Source organism: Sceloporus occidentalis, unplaced genomic scaffold, assembly GCF_023333645.1.
Source record: "Sceloporus occidentalis isolate IW3139 unplaced genomic scaffold, rSceOcc1.0.p SCAF_17, whole genome shotgun sequence".
Classification (NCBI taxonomy): domain Eukaryota; kingdom Metazoa; phylum Chordata; class Lepidosauria; order Squamata; family Phrynosomatidae; genus Sceloporus; species Sceloporus occidentalis.
The window spans coordinates 8,260,522-8,272,997 of NW_028316997.1; the positions used below are offsets into that span (position 1 = coordinate 8,260,522).

The 12,476-nt window shown below is 38.5% G+C and overlaps 1 protein-coding gene across 1 annotated transcript in view; it reads left to right on the top strand.

The window, feature by feature from the left end:
- LOC149302804 (cystic fibrosis transmembrane conductance regulator) overlaps positions 1-12,476 on the top strand; it is a 48,967-nt gene that overhangs the window by 34,969 nt on the left and 1,522 nt on the right. Inside the window, exons 18-25 of the mRNA XM_089481991.1 lie at positions 79-158; positions 896-1,046; positions 1,603-1,830; positions 3,144-3,244; positions 3,635-3,877; positions 4,689-4,844; positions 10,840-10,929; positions 11,925-12,097. Coding sequence (XP_089338117.1) covers positions 79-158; positions 896-1,046; positions 1,603-1,830; positions 3,144-3,244; positions 3,635-3,877; positions 4,689-4,844; positions 10,840-10,929; positions 11,925-12,097 — 1,222 coding nt within the window. The remainder of the gene's footprint in view (positions 1-78; positions 159-895; positions 1,047-1,602; positions 1,831-3,143; positions 3,245-3,634; positions 3,878-4,688; positions 4,845-10,839; positions 10,930-11,924; positions 12,098-12,476) is intronic.

The window sequence follows — 12,476 nt, forward strand, 5'->3', positions numbered from 1 at the left end:
TAAAGAATCACTACTTTTTTCCCAAAGCATATATTAATGCTCTCTAAGTATCTTCTTTTGTTTGTTGATCCATTATAGGGCGGATACTCAACAGATTCTCAAAAGACATAACAATTTTAGATGACCTGCTTCCCCTTACAATATTTGACTTCATACAGGTAAGTTGTTTTTTTGTTGTTGAACCATGGCAGAGGTATGTTATCCGCAACTCTTTACTTGTTTGTCAACTCATTCTTCTATGATTTTCGATTTGTCATACAAGGGTAAGATACCAAAGTAATTATATACAGTATGTCCCATATGAGAAATGGTGGTCTTTTTTCGGGATCCCTCCTGCCCAGTGTTGATCCTCTGCTATCCTACTTTTCTGAGACACCAGGCAAGTGCTCCTTAATTAAGTTTAACCTCCAAGGTTTGTTGTTGGGTACCTTGAAAGTTAAATAGTTGGGAATTGTGCTTCACTAAGATGGATGAGCTGGCCCTTGGCACTGCTCAAGCCAAGACCAAACCAGCTTCAAATGAATATGACCAAACAAAACTAAAGAGCTTACTCAGCTCCACTGCTCATTCATGTACTCTTAACAAGCCAAGTATCAGGTTCATGCTCAGGTTAAATCCATGCTGACTTATCTATCTATACTGTTTCATTAGTACTGTCGGGTGGCTAAAGCCTTCCCAAAGAAATGTTTTATATTTTTGGGAACTCTTACTTGACACAAAAGCAAGCCATGATAGCTTGTTGCTTCTTAATTTTTTTTTTTTTTTTTTATGTGATTAAACTCGTAGGGCTGTTAGGATTTATGTGCTTAACATAGTGGAGAAATAAATTAATGTATCGTCTAAGTGGAATTGCACATTTTGCAGTCATGGTTTAGTTTTTTCTGTCCCCCCACAGTTGGTCCTTATTGTGATTGGGGCAATCACTGTGGTATCGATTCTGGAGCCATACATCTTCCTGGCCACCATTCCTGTCATCGCTGCTTTTGTTTTACTGAGATCCTATTTCCTCCATACATCACAGCAACTAAAACAACTGGAATCTGAAGGTAAAGACAAATTAAACTTGTGGTTTCCCTTTATTTCATCTTAAATACGTTGCCTGCATACCTCTGTAAGAAAAGAATTTCAAATACTTCAGGAAGTCAGCTTGTATATATATACACACACACGCTATACTGACAAAGCTATTGACCATTACGCCAACAGGGACTTTTATGACATTGCATTCTAAATACACAGAAATGAATATGTAGTTGGTCCCCTCTCTGCAGCTACAACAGCTTCCACTCTTCTGGGAAGGTTTTCACAAGATTGTGGAGTGTATCTGTGGGAATGTTTGCCCATTAATCCAGTAGAGAATTTGTGAGGTCTGATGTTGGACGAGAAGGCCTGGCCTGCAATCTCCATTCCCGATCACTAGGAATGATATATTGATATATATATAGCATATATATATCAATATATATATATCAATATATATATATATATATATATATATATATATTGATATATATATGCTATATTGTGATTAGTTAATGCTCCCAATGATTAAAGTTTTTTTAGCCCTTTACAGGAATTTGTCATATTCTTTTTTTTCTACAGCTCGCAGCCCAATTTTTACTCACCTGATAACAAGTTTAAAGGGTTTATGGACCTTAAGAGCTTTTGGAAGGCAGCCGTATTTTGAAACCCTCTTCCACAAAGGGTTAAATTTACATACAGCCAACTGGTTCCTCTACTTGTCCACGCTGCGCTGGTTCCAGATGACAATTGAAATGATTTTTGTTATCTTCTTCTGTGCTGTTACATTCATCTCCATTGCAACATCAGGTACAAAAAAAACCATTATATACCCTTGCATTCAGATAGATAAGCCAGGATAGTATAGCAAAGTTCCTATTATTATTGTTGAAGGGGAATGCTGGCAACCAGTAATCTAAGTGACCTAACGATAAGGCTCCTAAACAGGACCAAGCCATTATGTAGATGGTGACCAATGTTTTTGTTGCTCTAGCTGCCCTTGTAGTCATACCAGTGAATTCTTTGGGTTTGACCTGGGGACCAGGGCCGGCCGAAGACTTAACGCCGCCTGGGGCGAAGTTTAAAATGCCGCCCCCCGCCGACGCCGGGGGGGGGGGGCGGCATTATCTACCCCCCCCCCACCGGTACTTACCCTTAAACAGTCCTGCGGCGAGTCTCCCTGTGCTGCCACGGTGCCGGCTTGTAATGCTGAGCGCCGGAAATTCACGTCACTTCCGGCGCTCTGCATTACAAGCCGGCACAGAGACCGAACAGGGAAACTCGCCGCAGAGGAGAGAGAGAGGGGCGCCGAGCGGGTAAGCGAAAACCACAAAGTGCCGCCCCTTCTGAAGTGCCGCCTGGGGCAATTGCCCCAGTCGGCTCCATTGTAGGGCCGGCCCTGCTGGGTTTCCTTGATCTTTCTAAGTGCAAGGGAGTGGTGTTTGGCCATGCCAACTCCCCTCCTACTCCCAGCTATTTCAAGGCTGTGTAGGGCTAGTCATGCCCTGTGTACTGGTTACCTTAACCTCCACACATGGTTAGCCTGCCTGTTTGTAAAGCTACTCCACCCAAAGAGAGAGATATATGTGTAGCCTACACTGGAAAATTATCAGGTATGCTTGTGGTTATATGTACAAGTAAACACACAATACAGTATCAGGTGGAGGTGCTTACATTTGGTTTCAAAATGTCTGACAACATCAGTATTTACAGGTTTTCATGCATGTTAGTATTAATAAAAACAAAAATACAGAAAGGTGTATACTGTAAATAAAAGGATGATTTAGTCTGTAAAATTGTATTTTTAAATGCATGTTGGGAGTCCATTCTGCATGGCTACAATGCATGTTACTGCATGCCAATAGAAGGATTCATTATAGAAGAAATCGTGAGGCATTAGAATGGGCGCTGTGGTACCCCCATTGAATTCACTGAAGCAACCAATCACATGCAAAACATCAGTGTTCAAATTCTACAAATTCTTATGATATGTACCCTGCTCTTAGTAGGTAGATGGGAGTGGAGTTAACTGATGGAACATTAGACAATAAAGTATCAATAAAGCATCAAAACACATCTGGTGTGCTTCTTATGTTTAACATAATTCTCTGTTGTGCTTTCAGGTGCTGGACGAGAAAAGGTTGGAATAGTCTTAACTTTAGCTATGAATATTATGAATACTTTGCAGTGGGCAGTAAACTCAAGTATTGATGTGGACAGTTTGGTAAGTTGAAAAATTGTTTGCTTAACCACCAGTCAGCTCCATTTCCAGCTCTGTGAACGTTACCTGGAATCTAATGTGACCCCCTATGCGCACGCACAGAAAGCCCTTCTGCCACTGATAGGCTGGAATATATTATTATTATTATTTTTGCTGATGCTGTCAGGGACATTACACTGTCCCGTTACTCACCAAAGTTAATGATGTATCACACATCCTGGCATACATGTATATTTTAGCTCCATCACTGAAGACATGAGAAAATTCAACAATGTTATAAAACATTGTATTATAATATAAAACAATTCAGCAATTATAATAATACATGAAATGATGGGATAACTTATTATCATATCTTCCAATGAACACATTTTCCTGGGTTATTTTTTTTAGATGCGTTCAGTTAGTAGAATTTTCCGATTTATTGACATCCCAAGAGAAGATCTGAAACACGAAAACAAAATTAAAGAAGACAAACTGTCTGAGGTTCTAATAATTGAGAATGAGTATGCAAAGAAAGAACAAGAGTGGCCGTTTGGAGGTCAAATGACAGTCAAAGACCTTTCTGCAAAATATGTGGATGGAGGCCATGCTGTGCTGGAGAATATCTCTTTTAATATCAGCCCTGGCCAAAGGGTAAGGTGCAGATCTTAATACACATGGTAAAAAAACTGTATTCGTAAAATGAGTTCTGAATATATATAAATATATATTCATACAGACTAAAGAAACCTATGTACCTTTTTTGGCAGGTTAAAATAAGAAATATATGTATTAGAACCCCAATTATGTATATACCATGGCAACATTTGTAAGAATGGGATGAAAAGAAGGGACAACCATGTGTGTACATAATATTTTCTTCTGGTGCCACATGGCAATACTTGTATCTGAGCGGAACCCTGTCACCCTTCTTTTCATGTGTTATTAGAAAAAGGGTTGGCTGTTATGTATGGAAACTGATGCTAGGAGTAACTAACTGCTAGTAATCCTTCTATCAACTGCGATCCTCCCTCAGGAGAGCTGAGCATATATTCTAAATAATAAGTTCCCTTTAATGTGAATGTACTATTGTTGGGAAACACATGTGCAAAAGTTTTAGGCAAGTGTGAAAAATGCTGTAAAGTAAGAATGCTTTAAAAAATAGACATGTTAATAGTTATTTTTATAATTTAACAAAGTGAGAGAACAGAAGAAAAATCTAAATCAAATCAATATTTGGTGTGACCACCCTTTACCTCAATACAGCAGATATAATATTATAGATAATAAATGTTGTCTAGTAAAAACTAGATTCAGAAACTAGAGTCCCAGAATCTATTGGATCTCCCATTTTTATTTTAAGTTGAGCACATTTGCCTTTTCCTTTAATCTGTAGACTCTTATAGGTATAGTGCTCCTTAAAATGTATGCCTGGCATTCATAGTTTGAATTTTTTGAATTCTAGGTGGGCCTTTTAGGAAGAACTGGCTCCGGAAAAAGCACCTTGCTCTCGGCGTTTTTGAGATTGCTGTCTACACAAGGGGATATTCAGATTGATGGAGTATCTTGGCACACAACTCCTCTCCAAAAATGGCGAAAAGCTTTCGGGGTTGTACCACAGGTAAGAGCTGCAGATGCTAGAGATCTTTTGTTTGAACTTATTATCACTGTTCCAATATCCCTTATTACTCTTCCAGAGGTCTGAATAAGGTAACTGCTCTAAATATTAACCATCGTGCATTGCATCTCATCCATTGGTGGACATCTAGAACCCCAAGCTGAACTCATGCCTGATGCATGTAATGTAATATGTTGTTAATTATTGTGATTTCTTTTGCTACTGAGGAAAGTAGAATCGATTTATAAAGCCAGGAATTGCCATGTCATTGGGAGTAACCTAATCATTCTTATACTATAAGCATATGTGTTTTTATAATTCCAGAAGTGTGTTTTATTATCAAATTTGCCGGGAGTCGACCTTAGCATAATGACGCATGCACACACACTGGGAAAAAAAATAAATAAAGGAAAGGTATCCATTGTTTTACAACATCAAAGCATGGTCTTTGCTCTTTAGATGTACTTTAAAACCAGAATCTAGTATTTAACTATTTCATACCAGATGCCTTTATTATACAGTTTGCTCCAAAAAGAATCCTTTATTCTTGAAACAAATCACTGCTAAGAGTATCACAGATTTATGAGACACTGATGTTGACAATTTGTTTAATTGGTCAAGTAAACCTGGTGCGGTAATAACATATCAAATGCATATGTAACTACCTGGCAACATTTCTATCGGCCCCAAATGGACACTTTTATTTGAGGGAGTGTGGAAAGGGTCAGGTTTTACCAACTATCTAATTGGGACCTATTGAAAACTGTACACATAACACATAAGGCATTTAGAAGAATAATATATCTACACAATGTTAACATGTTTTCAGTATCCACATAAACTTGTAACTTTAAGGGCTTTATAAAACTCTGATACACTCATACCCTGAAAAAATCTTTAGAAAAAAAGCACATCAGGGGATGAAATGGACAGGAGCGATGCAGGAGTGATGAGCATACCTGGGAACTCTCCGGGTTTGACTCGGAGATTGCAGGGTGACGCACCACTTCTCTGGTTCTCCGGGTCAATAAAATTCCATAAATTAGCTACATTTATCATGATTTATATATTTTATTCTGCCATGAAGATACAGTAGGCAGGGTGACAGCAATAACATGTTCTGAAGTGTGAACGGAAATTTTGTAAAGTAAATATTTATTTTTCTTGAGGAAGTGGGAAGGTTTTCATGTAAATAAACTTGTCTTATTTTTACAAACCCAGTAAGCAGTTAAAAGCTGAACCGACAGCCACTTATAATAATATGGAATACACCCACTCAGAATCCAGAATTTAAATGTTTATAATTTAAAATTTACTTTAAATGAAAGTTGGTTCAATAAATATGTTAAGTGCTGTATATGACATTGTGTCCGTGTTGTTGAATGCTTGGTATTGGTGCATTCATTCATCTCCTGTTTTAAGTCTTCTTTAGGCATAATAGAGAACCACCTTCAAAATATAGTGTACTGATATTCATCTTTTTAAGTGCATCAGGTCATTTTCAAGGCATGCCTGTGGCCATAGGTGTTCAGCCGTCCTCTGCCCCTGTTATTACCCCCAATGTCCCTTTGCCCCTTCTTTAGTGTGCCACCCACAAATGTAGTTCATTCAGGTGTAAATCAAATAAACAACACATGGAAACAAAGCATTGCAGGTGTAAATACAATAATGCATGGGAACCCTAAATTGCCGACATCTCAGGTCGCACACCCCAAAGGCCAGCCCTGGCACCCAGATTGCACACATGGGACTTGCCCAAGCATGCAGATTGCATCTACAGGACTTGCCTCAGCACTCAGCAACAATGACCGTCACGCTTTGCGAGGGAGCTGTGAAACAGAAGTCTACAGTCCTTGCACTCCCTTAATTTTGGGCCACTTAGAGGGAGATCCATGATCTCCCTAACTATCCCTCCTCCAATGGTGGGGAGTCAGTCCACCTCTGGAGATAGTTGCCAGGGTGGTGGACACCTTGGCAGCCCTTGCCCCAGACGCATACACATAGGACCTGCCCCAGAACCTAAATTACACACCCCAGCCCCAGCACCCATATTGCATCCAAAGGACTTGCCCCAGCACCCAGATGGCATCCACAGAACTTGTCCCAGCACCCAGATTGCACACATAAGATTTGCCCCAGCACTTAGATTACATACAGGCCGGCCGTGGTCCTGAGCAATCTTTGGCTGTTCAGGACATTATAAAGTATACAGTGAGCCTATTTATTAGCAAACCGCTGATGTACAGGTATTGTGTATTGAATGAAAGGAAACCAATATTCATGAGTTTATATTAGTTAAGCAGACTTTAAGCTACAGCTACATACTAACTTATTACTTCAGCAAATATTGCTGAAAGAACACCACATTAGGCGCTCATATTTAATTTACCCTTATCAGAGCTGGATTTACTTGGCTGCAATAACGGGAAGTCTTCTCTCCCAGACTGGTTTGTTCAGTTTTGACATCTTGTCACACGACATGCTACTTCATTATAGTTTATTTAACGTATTTAGAAAGATCACAGTTTTGTCAGTGTTTTTTTAAGTGAAGACACTATTCAAGAACGTCACGCAAAAAATGTCACAGTGTTGTTCCACCAACTCTGCTGAATGTAACACCTTTCTGAAACCTCCTAACCATTTTCAGTGGGACAGTCATTCATGGATTCATGGTCTAGTTAGGGAGATCAGAAGATCTCTTTTACGTTTGCGGCTGCACATATAGTCGGATATCTGGCCTCGAGACTTGCTCCAGGTGAGGCAGCCTACCAGGAAATTTCCCGGTATCCCAGTAGGCCAGTCCAGTCTGGCAGCAATGATTCACCACTGGGCTCCAAGAACATGGGCCCCCTAGGGTGACTGCCCAATGTGTCTATGCATTTAGAAGGCACTGACCCTGGCCCTGTCTTTTTAACATGCCCCCTATGAAGTGTTCGGTAACTAAATGCAGCATTAGAAGCATCATCACTAGCACTGCTGAATGCCCAACCCTTTCCCAGAAATAATTATGTAATCATATCAAATGCTACTTCACTCATATTTTTGCCAGGGACACTTAATTGCCGTGACACAAAAGCAGAGAGTAATAGGTTATTGCCATAAACACTGAAAAAATGTTCTATGCAGTTCAATCTTCAACAGAAAACATAAAATGCCAGATCTGCTAAGCTGTATTTCCTTTGCTTAGCGGTATAGCACCTTTGGCGGGATTAGGACACGGTGGAGGTTGTGTTGATCCAAAGTAGTATTTTCACCATAGCAACAGGTCCGATCAGCAGGAACGTTCCATCGCTTGCTATTATAATGAGAACACTCTGCACCAGGCAGTATAACTTTTTATGCATAACCCACAATCTGCCTTTGTCCTGTTATGTTTAGTTTGTACTGTAAATAGGAAGGGCCCTTTTGTATGGAATGCTCTAATTTTTTATACAAATACAAATTGACTAAATTATTGCCGCATTGCTTACTTATGAACACAGCGCTGGCCTGCGTCATTGTTACCCTGTATGACAGGCTTCAGACAAGGACACCAACCACAGCCATTTCACACCTAGTAATACATGAAAAAGTCAGGCTATTTGCTTATGCGGCTTTTCAGCGTGAAAGATACTTTATTACAGTTATGTAGAATTATATTTTTGTATATATCTCTGTATTACATACGTCTCTACCCCTCGTACGTCATATGAGGAGACTTGTTCCATAATTACTAAACACTTAACTTTTATGCTATGATCCAATAACTGGACATTGCGCATTTCCTTATCGGCATAAAGGTGATCTGTGTTATCTTTAGTGCTGTCCTAGGCCTAACCCAGAACAGCGCCACCAGCCACTCACTCCGCTCTGCTGTCCTTACTGTGTGACGTTGGCATATGACATCATATCTCAATGCTCTGTTTTAAGTATGTGTGGAGCCAGAGGGAAACTTTGAAGGACCGTGTCATCGGTGATCTCCATGTTAGCTGGCCCATTAAACATTGGCACCGCTGGACGTCTTATTGCTCAGTATGCTCCCTGTTATGTGACTACTGCAGCACTTGGCCCAGTCGGAATAGGCCAGAGCCTTGTAAAAGTCTGGTGCCGCTGAGTTAAAATCAACGTATTTTAAACAGTGTGGAATATTAGAGGGACCTTGTATTTATTTAGACGGAATGCGTTCGGTAACAGGGTCCGTGCATTCGTCTTGAAATCTATACAGTGATGTTAGGCGAATATTAGAAAGCGAGTATGACTCAATGTATTTTTGCTTTACCAAGAAACATGCTTTCAATAACAGTTACTTGTAACATTTGGGGATGTTTGTCCTCAGCCTCGAGGTGGAATACAGAAAAAAGGTGCCAATTGAGGGATTATGGCTGGCAGTTTCTACGCCAACCTTTGTTATTTATTTAAGAGCTAGTTCTTACTGGCATCGTGTGGACTCACGTATTAAAAGGCCGATTTTACATAGATCTAACCTTTAATTTCTTGCCAACATAAAATAATTACCCATATTATTATTAAATTGCTGAATGACTCTCACTATTAATTTCGCAGAATTGTTGCTCGGAAACAAATCCCAATTAACTTGCAGATTTATTTTTTTGTATACAAGGTTATTTATCCTTCCTGGAAGTAAAAATAAATGAAAAGTACATAAGAAACACAATTTTTCAGCGTTTACAAGCCAATCTTTAATGCAAATAGTTTATTGGATGAGACTTGGAAGCGTCAGCATACAATGACACAATTGTAAAATAACATATATACATATATATATATATATCTGTGAGGTATACAGCATGTTGAGTGCCTTTTTTTGCAATGTTATTTTTTTCTTATTTTTGTTTTTAGATTTGAGATTATTATGGGTGTTAGCAGACTAACCAAGGGGTACATGGAGGAATCCTGCTGTAGGGGGATCATTGGTAGGGGTAGATCAGAAGTCCCACCAGGACCCTCTAGCTATGACTCTGCATCTTAATGAATTTCCATGTACTCAGGTAGACCTGTTGCTAACTTTAAGGCTGTTATCCACAGAGCACAGCTCAGCTCTCACTTGCCTGAAATACTGTATTAAACTATAGTGGGCAGCCATTTCTTCATGCTCAATAATGTCCTATTCTAAGCTCACCCACCTAGCCTCCTTAACCTGAACCCTATGACCTGTCTTTCCTAACGTGTGTTGATTCAGAATTGTTTTAATGTCTTATTAGTAGGCTATTCGACAGATTCCTGCTGTGTAACTAATAACCAACTATACGCATGTATTTAATGGTCATTCCATGCCCTTACATCAATTCCAGGGCTGCTGATTTTATTACATTATGTTAACCTTAAAATAAATTTTCACAGTGATCGATAAGTGCTGTGGCCTTCGCGTCGGTGCTTTTGTCTATAATTTAATACAGTTTAATGACCCTGTACATGTCTCACCTTTATTCTGTGCAAAGAATGTATTGAGTTATTTATATTAGCTTATATTTTCAAACTGCATCCTACAAAATAATTTCAGAAAACATCTATGTTTAATTTTACGATTCAAATGGCAGCCGCAACATTCCCTGCTCTTCCATTCAAAAGTGAACTATCAACCCAAATTATGTAATACATGAAATATAAGTGGACGTGATCAACCTAGTAATAACCTTTAAGTAGTTTCTTTTAGTGTTAAAATTACACATTTTAGAAATCACTCGAGTCCAGAAACACGACATATTAACATGAAGAACCCCTATTCACCTAAAGCATTATGCAAGGCACATAATGAAATTGTGAAACAATATAATTTATTACTAAGTCTTTAACAATCACCTTCATTCAAATAAAGTAGGAAATCATTTCAGATTACTGTAATAAGTGTTGGCAAGCATTCAGCTGTGCTTTCTGAAGAGGTATAACCTATAATTGTACCCAGACATATTCACCATCTTAAATGGTTAGAGAGATGTCTGAGTAGAGTTCTGTATAGACCTTCTTCCTCAACATTGTTTTTTTTTCTCCCCCCAAATAGAAAGTGTTCATATTTTCTGGAACTTTCCGTAAAAATCTCGACCCTTATGGAAAATGGAACGATGAAGAAATCTGGAGGGTTGCTGAGGAGGTAACTACATCTGAATGACCTGATGAACGACAAGCGACTTTGTGTGTTACAAAATTTCCATCGTGGATTACAAAATGATCCGTAGTGACAATGGCCTGTATTGTAAATTAATTAACAAATAACAAAGGGTTTGCTGATTTTTTGCCACCAGGTTTCTTTAGACCGGATAACAAGTTCATAAATATGACAGTTGAATATTTTCATGGACGTATAACGTCATGGTACATTGGCAGATTTAGAAAGAAACCCTTCTAGCTCCTTGGTGTAGGTTGTCCTTTAAATGCCAGATTGGGATTAATATTAATCTTGCAAAATTCTTGTTGCCATTCAAAAGATGCCACTTTTAATAGCTCCAACTTTCAAATGAACCAACATGCTTTGTTAGAGATTTACCACCTGTAACGATAAGATTTGTACCGGAGTAAGGGAAAACATCTCAGGCGCAATGTTACTCAGTATCTCCCATTTACTAAAGTTACCATAGCTTTACATTTATGATACATTTATTATGGAAACTATTTGGCTAAACACAATAACTGTATATATTTTACTTACAAGAATGATGTAAAGAATGAGTTCTGCGATATAAAATACTTTTTAATTGGTCTAGCATTCCATTTTAAGGATGAGCTTTTCTAGAATATCAACCTCTGTCAAGTCAAAAGCAATATTCATAAAGGGAGGTTGATCATCTTGAAAACTTGCCCTTCAAATGGAATGTTAGTCCAATAAAAAGAATGTATATTGCAGTACTCTACGCTACCGGACTAACAAGGCTTTCCTAAGATACATACGGTACTTGCAGGATTAAAATATGTCTAAATGAATACATCGTATTGCCACAGCCTCAAAAACTTTTTTTCAGTGATGCTGAAATGCTTGAAAAATAGCATAGTTACATTTAATATCCCATGTTGAAAATCATTATCTGTGCTGATTATACTATTGGAGGTATGCATTGCTTATCACTCTTAATGTACTTTATGTTGACCTAGGTTGGTTTAAAGTCGATCATTGAGCAGTTCCCGGGCCAACTGGATTTCATTCTTCTGGATGGTGGCTGTGTTCTAAGCCATGGACACAAACAACTTGTGTGCTTGGCTAGATCTGTCCTCAGTAAAGCCAAAATCCTTCTTCTTGATGAACCTAGTGCTCATTTAGATCCCATGTAAGTGCACAGTTTTAATTAAAGCTTTCATGTCATACTCCCTTACAACTGTACAGATACTCAATTCCTTTTACAACAGAGACATTCTGTGTCTAGCAATTACGGCAGGTAAAAGGCTACAGAAACACAGGGGATTTAGGTTTGGGACAGGAGCTTAAGATATCAAGTTCCCAATTTTTCTATGGTTTTACAGTAGATTGACATAAATTCAGGAGATTATTCATACAGATTTTATGTGATTAAGTATTTGATAATTTATTTTATTTATTATTGTTTATTGTTTAATATAGCGCCATGAAATTCCATTGCGCTGTACAATGGGTAGACAGGACATAACAAATAGTATGAATCTCTATCCAAAAAAAAAAACATCAGAAAA